Raw genomic sequence first — 15,793 nt, forward strand, 5'->3', positions numbered from 1 at the left:
AATTAGCTTTCAAAAAGAAAATTTAACACTTTGGCCATGAAATTATACTTAAATTTGTGAGAAATAGCACTTTCTTTTTTCTTTTTATATTTCAAAAGTTACTCTAATTTAAAAAACTAGTAATTTATGATGAAGTTCATGTGAATAGGGTAACATGTATTTGTGTCCGTGAGATTTTAAATAAGAATTAAGTTGATTAATGTTAGTCTTATTATTTTTAATATTCACTTGAAAAATGCACGAGTACCTTTTAATTTTTGTTTCAAGTAAAGATGAAAAAGAGTCACACCACTAAGTTATTTTTGGACATTTCTTCTAAACCTCGACAAATTTGAGAGTTAGAAACTTTTTTTAGACCAAAACGAAAAGGATAAAGATAATGATATATTGGCCAAATTATGGATCACTCTATTATAACTTATATGAACATAACTCGAGTTCTAAATCCCTAAACTATTTACTTAAGAATAAACCTCAAGATAGATATAGAGATAAAACATTAATCTTATTCGAAACAACCTTCCTAATTCCAATCGACAAGAACCCGAATTAGAACAAACCCCTGCCCAACTAACTTTTAGCTAAGGATACATGTTTTTGCATATTGAACTATACTTAATGTGACAACTTAAAATTATATTTATATTAGTATGTTTGTGCAATTATTATTATTATTTTTTGTATTTATGGAATCTGAGTTTTGAAAGAAACATTTGGGCCAATTCAGTTGGGCTTTATGAGGAACGAGAATGGGCCCAACAACAAAAAGCCCATTAGTTAGCAAAGAAGAATGAATATGGGCGCGCTGTGCTCGCGTGTTGCGCGAAAGCGATTCGTAGACTGAGAACAGGCACAAGGAAGAGGAGAGAAAGAGGAAAAGCTATGGGGAGGAAGAAGACAGTGGAGTTCGATGAATCTCCCCCGGACGATTTCGATCCGGAGAATCCGTATAAGGATCCAGTGGCGATGTTAGAGATGAGGGAATACATTGTAAGAGAGAAGTGGATCGATATTGAAAAAGCCAAGATACTGAGGGAAAAGCTCAGATGGTGCTACCGTATTGAAGGAGTCAACCATCTGCAGAAATGTCGTCACCTCGTTCAACAATACCTTGATTCCACTCGTGGCATCGGCTGGGGCAAGGACGGGCGTCACCCATCCCTTCACGGTAGTTCTCTCTTTTCATCTCCCGTTAAGTTTAATTTTCGAGAAATTTAACAAATTTGCATTTTTTTTTTGCCTTTTTGAGAGCAAATGTTGATATTTCGAGGTACTGGAATTAGGTTGTGATTGGGAATGATGCTCACCAGTGGAAATTTGTTCCGTATTGAAGTTGTTGTTTTCTGAAATATCTTTGATTTTGAATCCCCGTGGGCGTATACTTTTTGAAATTAATCTGATTATTTTTAAAGTTGTGGCTGGATTTTTCTCCATTTTTTTCTTTTTTGTTTGGGATTCCTATGCAATTTTAACGTCCGAGTGAATGAATTAACTATACGTTATCGACAATCATCTGATGTTGTTTGCTTCTTGCTTTTGGTTAGGTCCTAAAGTGGAGCCAGCCGAATCGGAGTGAATCGCTGGGTGGAACAACGGTGAGTTCAAATGTTTGCAAGTTTTTGGTTGATTTCAGTTCCTCGTCGTACTGAAAATCAAACCTTTTCTTTTTTCGAAGCTTGAATAAATAACAGTGTATATCGGCTCTTTGTTTTATTCGTGTACTGTTACAAGGTGTGAAAAGAATTATTAACTCAGATCAGTGGTTAATAATTTCGTTTCTAACTCTCTGTAAGTGTGATAACTTTGTAGCAATGCCTGCAAGATTTCCTAACATTTCTTTCAATGGTAGCTAGTTTCTTAGAATGACTGAAATTGCTGAAAGGCTACAGAACCATAGTTCTTTTAAGTGTATGTAGGAGACATGAAGTTACCATTAAGTGGAGGGTTGTCGAAGCTGTAGGTATCATGGGAATGTTCCATACTGTCGGATTCTCATAATTGGTTGTCCATTTTTGTTGTTGTTGTTGATAGAATCAACAACTTTTATTGAGAAAAAAAAAAAAGAATATGAGGGCCTAGAAAAAACAAACCCACAAAAGCAACCCCTCCAAAGAAAGGGTTTCCAACTAATTAAGATGTTATCTTGGACATAATTACAAAAAACCTTCAATACCAAAGTCCAAAGCGAAACATGAAACCTCACTAAGGTCCTTACGCACACGTCTAAATACTCAATTATTCCTCTCCCTCCAAATGTCCCACGGGCCACAACACAGCACACACCATAGCAAATCACAACAAACGACCTTTCTCTGTAATTGTTTGTCGTTAGAAGTGGTGAAAGTTGGGGATTTTGTCATTTTACGGGGCCCTTGTAATTAGTTTTACTGAGAAGTGATGTACGGTGGTTGTGCTTCTACTCACTTTTCCAGTAATACTATTCCATTGGAATCGATCACTGGTGCTTGTGCTGTAACACTATAGGGAGAGACGTGCTCTTTGAAGGAGCTGGTTCAGCCATCTTAGGTTTTGCAGACAATGTTGGTGTATTTTTGCAGGCTTTAATGTTGCTAGATTCACCCTGAAGAAGTTAAATGTAAATGGGATTACTACTACCATAGAGGATTTTTGTGGATCTATTCAAGTTCATGATGAGTTGGGATCTGCTCCTGTGAGTGGTAACTTCTCTTGGTCCAATCTTTGTCTTTCAATGGTACATTGTACACTTGGCAGAAGCATTTTTTGTCTATAGGGTGGCTTGATATGTTTCAAGGACATCAATCAATATTTCTATTTGTAGACCATTGGTCTGTTCTTTTCAACATTAGGGTTGCTGAGTGGGGCTCTTGGCTATGTAGTTTTGAGAACATTTTATTACGGTGCCCTCTTCTTTAGCTGGATTTTTTTGGCTGGGCTTCATGAATGCCTTTGTATTCTTTCATTCCTTTTCAATAAAAGCAATTAGTTTCTTTTAACTAAAAAAGGTCTTTCCCTCTATATTATGGGTTTTCAGTTGATTGGTAAGTGGGAAGGGTATAATTTTATCAAAAGACTTGCCTCTCCCGGACGCACATTGAGGGGATGGAACTCCAATGTAACTTTTAATCTTTGCTCTAACAAACAAGGATGTGAGTTTAGTGACTTTGAGGACTGAGAGGGTTAGTTTTGAAGTGAGGAGAACTTAATTCAATTAGTTATTGGTGGGATCTTGCTCTTCTCTGTATCTTTCTTTAGGACTTCATCTATTTGATCTATGTTGGAAAAAATGGTGAGAGTGTGTCGATGAGGAGGGAGGGAGGGAGGGAGGGGTGGGATTCATGTTATTATTCAGAGCGTGAGACCAGGTTGTGTGATTTGACTGTTTTGGAAATTGGTAAATGATGATATACCAAATCAATACTTTTTTCGCTTCCCAAAGTGATTGGAATGGTATTAGAGGGATATTAAGGGTGTATTAGTAAATAGCTAAGTCGTTTGTTAGGAAAGTTTGGTTATAAATACAGTCAGCAGGGAAGAAGGGGGGTAAGCATATTTTGGTGGGTGAAACAGGGCTAGAGAGTGATCTCAAGATTGGGAGGGTCAAAGTACCTTGAACACTTGGTTTATTTTGTGTTTTATGGGCTTGTAATCCGCAGCCAAAAAATCCAAGCTTTGGACTGGAATACCATGATCTTAATTAGGGCCTGCACGTCACTTCAAAGCAAGGCTCCCTTAATGAAGAACGTCTCAGACTCTCAATGCCTAGGCTTGACTTTCTACCTCTTTTTAACTCAACTTTTAAGGAGAAAAGTGTTAATAATTTTAAAAGCTTTTTTTTCTCTACAATCTCAAATAAAAGCTTAACTATCTTCAACTTTTCACCATCTAACTATTCATCATGCTACTTTTCTTCACATAGAAAAAGAGGAAAAATTATTAACATTTTTGTATTTTGCGTCTCATGAGAAAATTTGTTTCTTTTAATTATCTTTTGCGCACTGTACTTAAGCCCTATTATGGTTTAGTATGCCAAGAGTTTAATAAGACTCTGGCCATTTTTAATCAAGTGTTCTTAGGTAGTTCATTTCAACCATTCATCCATTGGGACTAGTAGTCAATAAGAGCCATGGGTAGGGTAGGTGGGTGATTACTCGAGGTGCATGCAAGCTAACTTGGACACTCACAGATGTTAAAATAGGGAAGGAAAAGGAAGGGGGAAAAATAAAACTTCACTCCTAGAGAGTCTGTCTAATAGGAAAGTCAATGTCTATTCTTCTTACTTTCTCTTCTTCCCCTCTTTGCCCAAGTTTCAATGATAGTTGTATTTGGATTTTTGTTGCTTGATGTGTCCCCGTGGGTGCTCTTGTTAATCTTTCTGATTTTGCTTGTCCTGAGTCCTTGATCATTCTTTTCTTGGTTGGTTGCTTTAGAGGATTTATCACGACTACAAAGGATCTTATGTAGGGTGCATCACGTGTTCTTTGTTATATGAGCATTACTGCATTAGAAGATCTGAATATTTCCTATTGAGATATCACTTTGTGCAAAGATTTGGAATAGATTCTCGAAGATCTTTAGTGTCAATTTGAATCTCAAGCAGGGGATTCGTGAATCATGATGGAGAAGTTTGTCATCCATCCAATTGTCATGAAGGAAGCTTATCTCTTTGGTAGTTGCTTCTGTGTTTTTTTTTCTTTTAATTATTCGTGGGGAAGGGTATTTCCGTGTTGGCAGAGAAAATTAAGCTCAACACACTGAAAATACTCTAAATATTTATTCTCTAACAATTGGAGCCGCTTATAACTTTTCTTGTTTGTTAGGCCCATTTTTCCTGTCGGCCCATCTTTTCTTTTGTAGCTCGTTCTTTCTCTGTCCTGAGTGAGAGGCACTCTTCATTTAGAAAGAAAAAATAAAAGAAATTGGATAATAAAGGGGAAAAAAAATTATGAACTTGAGCTAGGCTGGAGTTTGGTTTTGCTGGAAAGAGCAATACAGCTACCATTCCATTAATAATCTGTACTAAGTGTATATTATAACTCAATGGCCACAACCCAGCCAACAGAGGGACTACGAGAAAAAAATTGGCCCAAATGTGCCCCAGCCTCTGAAGGCTTGAAACATTTTTTTTGTTTCTTTCGTACCAAATTGTTCATATAATAATAAAGTAGCCAGCCTGCCATAACGAATGGCTTGTATCCTAAAAAGGAGGGCCTAAGATAACTTCATCATTGCACGACCTGAATTTATAACTGAGGAATCCAAAAGTCTTCCAACTACAATGTGATGCACGCCTTAGTTCAACAATGGCAAAGCCGCAAAAGATGGTTTGAATCTTCCAAAGTTTACCTAATACACTATAGGACCAAAAAAAAAAGAAGAAGAAATTCTTTTGATAAAGTTGGATATTATTCCTCATAAATCAGCCAAGAAAACAGCCAGATTTCTTCTAGATCTTAATGGCCAAAGCTTGGAGAGATGAAATGAGGGAAGAAACTTATGGATTACAAAGTTCTGTACTTTAAAGTCAAGTTGATGATGTGTTTCGAGGAAACTTTCTTATTCTACTATCAGCATACTTTAAAAATAGAGTAGAGTTCACTTACATGAAAAAGAGTATGGTACTATTGGAGTACTGGAATTTTTTTTGCCTTTGGTGGTTCTTGTTTGTCGCTATTTCTTATTCCGAGTTGGAAAGATGAAGGTTTTTCGCATCTTTTGCAGGTAAACTAAATGGCTTGCAGGGAAATGTTTGGATGGTTTGACGACCCTCATCAGCTGTAGTTTTTATTATTATTATTTCTTTATAAAAGAAAAAAGGAATGTGCATGGATCATCACAAACAATGCTATTGGCAATTGATTTACGTTAGGTTTTTTGTTATTGTCAATAAAACTTAGACGTCAGAAACACACCCAAATAATCAAACCTCTATCACTGCATCCTTCTGTTCAACCTCCGTATTACTCTTTTCGTTTAAAGTATGGCTTCATCAGGTTGCCTATTTTAGAAAATTGCAAGCCATACTGAGACCCATCACAAGACTTTATAGTCAACAATTCGATTATGAATTTGTAATTGGATTCTGCTTAAGTCGTTTCCTGTGCAAGTTTAATTTGTATTTGGATTACCGACTAGATCATTTTGTGCTTATCTCGCCTAATCTCATATGGAACAATTCTATAACCTAATATTAATTTCTATTCTTGATTGAACTCATTCTCTCCAGGTCATTTATCAAATCCATGATTTTTTTCCTAGACGTGAACTTATTTTTTCATAGAATTATTTTAATATCTTACCTTTAAAAGAGGTTGTTCTTTTTGCATTCAAAAGTGATTCTATTAAGTATCAATATGTTTTTTTTTTCAATTTACTACTGCATATGTTGACGTTTTTCAATATTTGGACTCGTTAGTTAGATTTAGATAAGATAGCATATTTTTATCATTTAATATCACTTAAAAGACACTATACTAAGTACCTTTTTGCACATTAGTAAATCTTGTATAGTATTATTTGGTAAATAAATCCAGACCTCAGACCCAGATTTTTCTTCCCCAGATTTTTCTTCTTAATAAAAAAAAAACAAAGAATCTTCCTTTTAGATATTGTTCAAAGCTCAAATATTTCTTCGTCAATGAAATTTATCTATCATATTTTTCCATAAAGTTATCCATAAACCTGATAAGATTTTATATCATATTCTAAAGTGTAAACCATTCAATAGGGCAATTTGTAGTTTATTATACTCAAATTGATTGATTAGATTAGACTGCCTAACCTATTGGGTTTATGAGTTCATTGGTGATTTATAATTGGAACAGATGGAGTGATTTATTTGATCCTGTTCATTGCTTTTATGGGGTTAAATTCCTGTAGATAAAATAGAATAATGTTGGTAAGTTTCTTTTTTTTTTTTCCCCTCCTTCGAATATAATATTTTGGCCTTTTTCTGATTCTCATTCTATTTCAACTAAAGGCAAAAGGGAAGAACAAAAAAGGAAGAAAATTTTGGAATCTGAAATTGAACAAATTGATGATGTTGTGAGAGAGAATATGCATCTCATTTCAAAAAGCTTATACTCGTATGCACCTAAACATTGTATTTCTTTTTAAGTTTATACTTCCATGTTATCATGTTGAATTTTTCGTAATTTATAAGTCTCTTAAATATTTCGAATTTGTATAGAATGGTTATCGAAAGGGTATGCAAATTTAGAATCTATATCCGACTTTAATCTAAAATAACCTTTCGAAAATAATCATTCCTAAAATCTTCTTAGAAATTAGTAAATGAATAGACCTCTCATTATATATATACACAAGTGTGTTGTGTGTTGTGTGTTGTGTGTGTATATATATTTCTTCTTAGGATTCTTCTTTAATTTCCCTCTTCTTTCCTCCCAACTTCCCCCATAAAGTCCTTTTTGCCAACATCTTAGTTGGTAAGTTATGATGCAATATGATCAATTTATTCCATTTAGATTTGATGACTTAATTTATTGTGCTTAACACATACAAAATATCATATAACATTTGTATCATATTATTGTAGTAAAGTCAATTTGTAGCTTCCTATATGATAAAAAGGAATGAACAAACACAAAAGCATGTATTAAATTTAAAATTATCTTGGTAGTTGGAATCTTTATTATTATTATTATTATTATTATTATATCATGTATTAATTAAATTATATATAAGATTGGGTAAGCTTTAATGAAGAATAATAGAATCTTGTTGTTAGAGTGTCATATCACTTTTAGTAATAGTGTTCCCTAAAAGGGAAATCTATATATATGTTTACCAACAATTTAAAGCTTGAAAAAAGATTTAAAACATGCATGAATTATATTAAAGTTATTCTTTTTTTTCTCTTTCATTCATCTACAAAAGCATACACATAATTTTTCTTGTAATAATCTTTTTTTTTTATATTAGATAATATCATATTCTATTTCTCAAAATGGTATCTTTTTAATTTATTAATCTTGTTATGTTTTTCTTTTCCAACTGACTGTCAACTCTGATTTCTTTTCAAAACTAATTGGTTAAGAGAGAAGAATAAGTCGTTTACTTTATAAACATTTTGAGGTCCACTAATTTTCTCGAGGTGGGTCTTCACTTAGATTTATCTTTTCTCAATCACTATTCTCACTTACCTTTTTTTTTCTTATCTAGTTGAACTTTTATGACTTATATTCACAAATTTTCAAAATGTGATATGATTAATCGTATATTTAGAAGATCGATGAAAACCCAAAACCAACATTTGATTTATGTTAGTTAGGTGCGTTAATTAAATTAGAGAAAAAAATGTTTTGGGAGAAAATAAGACAAAAGTTTCAGCAACCCTATTTTTGGTGTAAAGAAAAGTTAGATAATTCCTAACTTATACGTTGGGGATAGAGAAGAGTAGGATTTGAAAAATTCATACCTTATCTTTTGTTTGCATTCCAAGAAAAAATTAAAATAATAACAAACCACATAGTTTGCTAAAAAAAAAAAAAAGAAAAAACCAATCTATGAATGACCAAGAAGATATATACAATTATATTTCTTTTCTTAATCCTTTATAGCTATTTCGAATAAAAATTTTGATTATTTTCCACTGACAAACATATTTTTAATTGGATAGAACGTATGAAAAGTAATTATTATAATAATATTAAAATACAGTCTTTTACAAAAGTAATATTTTATTTTTAGTCTTTGAAATTTCATTGATGAGGATCGTATTTGACTTTCAAATTTATAACAATTTAGTGTCTAAGAAATTTGATAGAAATTAAATCAATCGGTTATTATTTGTGGTAATTATCCGTAAAGAAAAAAAAAGAGGGACGTTTTTAAAATAAAAAAAAAAAAAAAAAAAAAGAAAAGAGAAAAGAAGGCGGCTGACAATTTGGAGAATGGACCCACAAAGTTTGGTTATTTGCAAAAATAAACTATGTGTTTTTTCATGAAGTGATCTTTGAATTGACATGGCGGCTTTCCCTTTTCTTCCTATTTCTTCCCCTTTTCTTTTTCTTTATTTTTATTAACTTTCTTCGACACAACAACTAAGTCATATTCTCATCATTCATCCAATGAACACTTCAAATCATTTTCCCCTTTTCTTTTGAGGAAGAAAGTAGGGGCATACTTGGAATTTTCTTTTGCATACGTATAGGAAAATGTTCGTATCTAGCTACTATCATATCCATTGATACAAATACGTATATTTAAATAGTCATCTGTTTGATACGTATATTTACAACAATGGAAAGTAATTAAATCAAAACATGTTATATTAAAAGGGTCGAGGATGGGGACTAGGACAACACTGGTTTAGGGTTTAGGATTATATTAAGAGTAAGATGAATAGATTGCATGAGTTGACTTTTTGTAATTAGCTAGGGGCAATATGGACATTTAGCATAAAAAATGACATTATATTGTAGAAATCATTACTATTTTATTAATTTTTTCTCTTAGTTCAACAACATATATACGAGAGTGACCAACATTAGCATATAGTTCAACTAGGGTGAAGTATATGTATCATTGATCAAAAGGTTTGAGATTTGAATCCCCCATCCTACAACATATTGTTAAACTAAACAAAATACATTGATCCGAGACTTTACCTTTTCTCAATAATATAAAAAATTGAATATGAGAGTACTAAAAAAAAACTAAAGGAACTTTTAATTTTGATAACTTCAATTAGATTTCATCCACAACTAACTAAAAGTGAAGAAAAAAAAGCAAAAATATAATAGATTCCAACCTTAATTAGCCTTTATGAGATAGAATATCTCATAATACTTTATTATATATCAATGTCCAAGTCAATCATCAATTATCATTCCAGAAGGTAACAAACGAGTTAAATGATGAATATAAAGTTGCCTCGATCTTGAGAAAATAAACTTCAAATGCAAGCTACACGGTCGAATTCAATAAATTCGAAAAATAAATTATATACTTCTAACATATACATCTCTATTTCCTTATTCAATTTAATTTTGTTCACAACTAAGTTGAATAGGAGAAGGATTAAATCCTTAGTAATTATCAAGAAATTAACAAAGTAATTATAAGTTTCTCAAATGAAATTTAACAGAAAAAAAAAAAAAAAAAGACAGAAACATGTGACAATCAATTGTCACCATAATCAATAGGTCAAAACATCAATTATGTGTATTAATGTTTACCGTAAATAAGAATTCATAAAAAGAAAGGGGAAAAAAAAAAGGAATGAATTACTATTTTAAATTCCACAATTACATTAATGGTTTTCTGAAAATATATTAAATTAAATTACTTTTCTCCAAAATCATATATGATATAAGGGAAAAAAAAGAATTAAAAAAAGAAGTCTGCTGTACTAAAAAAAAAACAGAGAAATTCCCAATATGTTGATAATAATTGAATCAAAATGGGAGAGAGTTGGGAAAATTCAAACTCAACTTTTAAAGCCATGTGACAAAGACAAGAAATCTTTGACTTTTTTCGAATATTGAATGACTTAAGTCAAACGTAAATTTCACTCTAAACCCTTCAAAGAAATTAATTGGTTATTTATTTTTTTTTTTTAAAAAAAAAGATGGCTCCACTTTGATTGATTGTAGTGTTAGAGACTTAGGCTATGAAAATGATTTTTCTTTTTTTCTTTTTTTTTAGAAATGAAATGAATGAAAAAGGAAATATTCTTTTTAATGATAAAAGAAAAGTACATATAACCACTACCCTCAAATTATGCAAATATTGCTTCCTTATCAAGCCATCCTCTGCCTTTGTGCCACCGCCACATTATCAAATTAAAAACCACTCTTTTTTAATAACTTGCCCACCAATCCACAAAATAACAAAATACCAAATAACAATCATCCCTAAATTCTCAAATATATATATATATATATGTGTGTGTGTGTGTGTGGGTGTGTTGTGTCATTTTTCTTACCATTCCCTTTCAACTTCCCTTTTCATGTGATAAGCTTAATTAATCTCTCAAACTTTATCAAAACCTAATCACTCTTTTTCTCATTTCTACAACTAAGCATGTTTATTACTCAAACAAAAAGTTTTAAGATTTACCCTTTTATCAATACATCAAAGACTAAAGATTCCAAAAATATTTAGGGATGGATGTATGTTGCCCTTACAAAAGTTGCTTTTTTTGTTTTTGTTTGAGGTTCATGTTTGTGTTTGAAACTCGCACGTGGGTTTTAAGGATTAGGTCAATTCCTTTGGTCTTGGAGTTGATTTGAGAGGAGTACTCGTGTTGGTGTGGTGTTGAACCGAGTAGGAATATTTAAGTATAAGGAGATAATTTTGAGTTATTTGTTTGCTTCTCTTTTAGATTGTTGAAATCGGGATATTAATGAAACTATTTACAAGACTCTTTCCTTTAACGATTTTTTGGAGTTATGTATAACGTTAGTGGAGTCAAGGTGAGTGACTGTTGAAGTTACAAAGTGCTAGTGGTAAGCTTGGTTAAGTTATTTTTCCTTTGAAAAATTTCTACCAACTCGACTAGTTGACCTATAACATGAAAGTCTCACTTTCTCTTTTGAAACATGCAAATTCTTAAATTATTTTTCCTTCGAGGAAATTCTACCAACTCGACCAATCAACCCAAAACCGAAGGGTCTCACTTTTCCTTTTGAAACACACAATTCTCAAGTTACTTTTCTATCGAGAAAATTCTACCAACTCGACTAGTCGACTCGAAACCCAAAGGTCTCACTTTCTCTTTTGAAACATGCAAAACTTCAATACAACCTATTTTCTTCCTTGGGCTCGACCTTATCCGTGAGCCTTGAGACTTGCCTAGGGAAACCCTTGAGGAGTCGTTTGTTTAGTGACCTAACCGATTCAAGAAAGTAGAAAATAGAAACCAAATTATGAGGTTTGTAAGACATGTTTGATAACTTCAAGGTGAGCATGTTTGTCACGGTGTTGTCCAGCGCTTTCATGGTCAAATTTTATGTGTTTGTATATGTTTCTCACTCTACATTGCCTAACACTTGCCTCCTTGGCTCTATCAATCGTCATAAGGTTTCGCCAAACACTTGCCATAAAAAAAAAAAAAAGCAGCAAAATCAAACAAGAGACAAAATCAGGGAGTCATCTTAGAAAGGGAATCAAAAGAAAAAGCAACAAGTAGGACAGACAAGACCAAAACTCAGAGTTTGTCTCTCTATGACAGTACAGAAGAGGAAAGCAAAATAAAAATGACAGTTTCTGTATATGCAATTGGTGCAGAGCAACATGAAAAACTTATATCAGACTTGCATTCATAATAATAAAAATTATATAACTTAGCACTTAGCAGTACAAATGAGAGTTGAACAAAAAAATATCTTGGACGGCTCTAAAAGCACAGAGAAAAACCCAAGAACACTCTCCCCTCTCGACCAAACATTATCACAGATTGCATCCTCACAATGGTTTTATTTTCAAGATCAAACTCACTAAAAAACAATCTCTTTTTTCTTTTTCACTTTTACTGCTCTTAATACTTACTATTAACTATCTCCTAACTGCAAAACTTACATGCATGATATACTCAACGTCTCGTCGAACCAAGAAAACTCCTTGTCAAATTCTATGTCCATTGGAGGAAGATCAATTGCCCCGAGACTGTTTTCGATGTTGTATAGAGTACAATTGTCTATGTAGTTCATATCATTGGATAACTGATCGAAATCGTTGCAGATCATTGCATTGTCTTCAAGGACTTGAAAATTCATTTCCCGAGCATCTAATGGCGGTATTGGCATCCGCATCGACGACATCGGAGCCTCTTCCAGAATGTTGGAAATGTGTTGCTCATCATTACAGATGTATTCCAGCATGTTTTCAACTCCATCTAGCACAGCCTTACTTTTTTTGGTGATTGTATGTTCCCTAGTTTGATCCACATTGAATTCTTCAATTACATTCTTGAGTCCATTGCTGCATAAACTTCCGGTACAAAGATCAAGTACAGATGATGGTGAAGGATGGGAAAACATAGCTATAATTTCTTCAGATTCAGCAGTGTCATCAACAAGTGATTTGATCTTCTTCTCTTCAAATTTCCCTCCACTTAGTTCACTGCTGTAATTCTCCATGGATTGCATACTTTCAAACTCATGCTTCTTTCTCTGATAAGCAACAGCAGCTTCTTCTGCAGTGTTATAAGTACCGAGCCATAATCTTCGACCGCGAAAGGGATCACGAATCTCTGCTGCATATTTCCCCCATTTCCTTCGTCGAACGCCTTTATACATCGACGAGGATCTCTGTGTTCTTCTACTGCTTTCTTTTACTTCAGTCTTGGCTCTGAATTTGACTCTATCAGCCCTTTCTTTCTGTGAGCTCACCTCCGATGGCTTTCGGTGAATGTCTGGAATCGGTATCTCCCAGACAATCTTCTTAGCCCCTTGACTGACATGCTCATCTTCTTCGCTTGAGTAGTCTGTGGCATCAGGATCATGAAACAGTACACGAATTTTCCTCATAGAAATGGACTTTCCTTCTTTTAGTTGCTTCATTTTCTTCTCTTCTTTACCATACATATCTCGAATTGAAAACTACCTTCAGAATCCGGACGTTTTGTGGTCAAATCCTCAAACTATAATGAATAAAGAAACGAGGGAAAAACTTGTTTTACGAAAAAGGATGAAAAATTGAGAAGGTGAAGGGGAGAGAAATGGAAGGCAGAGGAAGCTTTAGGCGATCTTTAATGTCAACGAAAACCCAAAACACTGAAACAAAAATGAACCAAAATTGAAAAGAGAATATGATATCTGATAGAATCCTGAAAACCCTTCACCCCAGAACAAGACCTGCGGGAGGAAGAAGAAAAGGAAATGAAACAAAGACCAGAACAAGGGGTTTTAAAAAAACACTCATAAACCCATAAATCAGTCCAAAATTCTGGAGTCTCAGGAATTAAACTCTAAAAATAAACAAAACCCACTTACCGATTTGATCTTAATTGCATGAAAAAGGGTCGAAAACTTTGTTGTGGCCAGGAACCAAATTGCATGTGAAGTACAAAAAACAGAGACGAAGAAGAAAACCAGAGCTGCTTCAAAGCTCCAGAAAACAGATGAAGCTCAGAAGACATAAATCCCTCCGCTAAACCCCCTTTTGTGAGTTTTCTTATCAACGTCGACAGAGGAAGAGAGAAAACAAATTCTTCTACAATAAACAAACAACCGAAATGGGTCAGAAGCATAGACTGGAAAAACCAGAAAAACGTCAAAAATCCCACAAAATACAGAATAAATTCATCATGAATGGCGAAAAACACTTCAAAAACAGAGCAGATGGAACGAAGAAATCAAACAATACAAATTAATGGAAGAAAGTAAGCAAAAGGGGAAGGGGTTTTAGAGGACTCACCGAAGATTTGAGAGAGTAATTTGCTTTGAGGGGTGTGTGTGAAGTTGGATTCTGTTGTGAATTCTTGGCTCTCCAACAACACAGAGCCTTACCCTCAAACTCTCTCTCCCGTCTCTCTTCTTTTCTCTGTGTGTTGATTTTCTCCCAAATCTGTGAACAGAGAGACGAAAAGAGAGTGTGAAATGAGGCATTTTAAGGTGAGCTAAAAGAGCCTCTTCTTCCCCCTCGCGTGCTGCCTTCATGGGCCATCTGTCCACCCAATCCCAATCCTTAGCTCCGGCTCCAGTCAAGCTCTTTTTCCATTATCACTTATCTTTATTACAATCAAATCTAATAAGATATAATTCATGAAGAATTTACTATAAAATAAAATAGATTATTTACAAAATATACCAATATAGTATTTACCTATTATTGTTAAACCTAAAGTAAACATAACTCAATTGTCATCGAGTGTCATAAAGTGTATACGTAATTTGCCACGATCATAATAACAAGCGTTACTATCGAAATTATATTTCTTTTCATCGTGGGCCCTTTTCAAATATTGATACTAAGTCATTTCCATGGGTTTTTATTTCTTTCTGCAGCCTAAATTTTTGAACTTTGTATATATCAAATACTAAAAATCTCACTTTTGCCGACCATAGAATTTAAAAATGCTACAAAGGATTTTTTTCGAGACATGCCTTTTTTCAATATATCGTTGGTTGAGTTTAGTATTAACACATGGTGTGAGGAAAAGAACATGCATGTTGAATGATACCTAAGAAGACAATAGGTATGTTTTAATGTCGGTGTTTGTGTTACACGATTGTTGAATAATACATTGTTAAAGTTATACGTTATTTAAGTCTCTCGTTGTCTTAAATAATGTGTAAAATGATTACTTTCAGTCTTACGTGGCTCTATTACGTTATGTATTAAAATACTTGATTGGAAACTCCTTCACTTTGCAACATTGTATACATTTCATTTATTGAATTTTGAAGTTTTTTTTTATTGGTGTTATTTTAAGAAGTGTATAAGTAAGATATATTTTTAAAAAATAAGAAAGAAGAAACTTTTTTTATGCATAAATGGGGTAAATTAAAGTAAAGAAAAGAAACCCAATTGAGGTAAAAAAAAAAAAAAAAGAATAAAACTAAAAGTATCATTGTCATGGTAATTTATAATTAATAGTTTCAAATATGACACATGGGATATACTTGTGTTTTATTTATTTTTTTTATAAATTGAACTAGGTTTCTTGATTATTATTAATATTATTATTTTTCTTTCTATTTTTCCTATAATATCCACATCTTCATAAAAATATAGAATATTCTACATTAAAAAAGATGTATTAGAAAAAGAATTGAAAATAACTTAAATTAATTAATGAATAAAATGGAAATAGGTCCAATAGGATGATGTTTCCTTTGTCTTTGTC

General features: G+C 33.0%; 2 protein-coding genes across 5 annotated transcripts; one reads left to right on the forward strand and one right to left on the reverse strand.

Moving 5' to 3' along the window:
• The first annotated feature begins 804 nt into the window (after positions 1-804).
• Positions 805-7,217, forward strand: LOC103497523 (NADH dehydrogenase [ubiquinone] 1 beta subcomplex subunit 10-B). Of its 3 annotated transcripts, none has more exons than XM_051080223.1 (3): positions 805-1,168; positions 1,545-1,595; positions 6,959-7,217. In XM_051080223.1, exons 1-2 carry the CDS (start codon positions 883-885, stop codon positions 1,574-1,576), a joined length of 318 nt encoding a protein of 105 aa, XP_050936180.1. In that variant the 5' UTR covers positions 805-882; the 3' UTR covers positions 1,577-1,595; positions 6,959-7,217. The 3 variants fall into 3 exon arrangements, with proteins under 3 accessions (XP_050936180.1, XP_008457988.1, XP_050936179.1); XM_008459766.3 differs by lacking the exon at positions 6,959-7,217 and adding an exon at positions 5,701-6,113 and having other exon boundaries at positions 806-1,168; XM_051080222.1 differs by lacking the exon at positions 6,959-7,217 and having other exon boundaries at positions 806-1,168; positions 1,545-1,782.
• Positions 7,218-12,238: 5,021 nt separating this feature from the next.
• Positions 12,239-14,644, reverse strand: LOC103497434 (ethylene-responsive transcription factor CRF4). 2 transcript variants are annotated; one of them, XM_008459667.3, is made up of 3 exons: positions 14,362-14,644; positions 13,938-14,157; positions 12,239-13,799 (listed from the first exon to the last, which is right to left on the reverse strand). In XM_008459667.3, the coding sequence occupies exon 3, from the start codon at positions 13,527-13,529 to the stop codon at positions 12,519-12,521; it is 1,011 nt and encodes a 336-aa protein (XP_008457889.2). In that variant the 5' UTR covers positions 13,530-13,799; positions 13,938-14,157; positions 14,362-14,644; the 3' UTR covers positions 12,239-12,518. The 2 variants fall into 2 exon arrangements, with proteins under 2 accessions (XP_008457889.2, XP_050936181.1); XM_051080224.1 differs by having other exon boundaries at positions 13,938-14,154; positions 14,362-14,634.
• Between the last annotated feature and the right edge of the window lie 1,149 nt (positions 14,645-15,793).

This window comes from Cucumis melo, chromosome 12, assembly GCF_025177605.1.
Source record: "Cucumis melo cultivar AY chromosome 12, USDA_Cmelo_AY_1.0, whole genome shotgun sequence".
Classification (NCBI taxonomy): Eukaryota; Viridiplantae; Streptophyta; class Magnoliopsida; order Cucurbitales; family Cucurbitaceae; genus Cucumis; species Cucumis melo.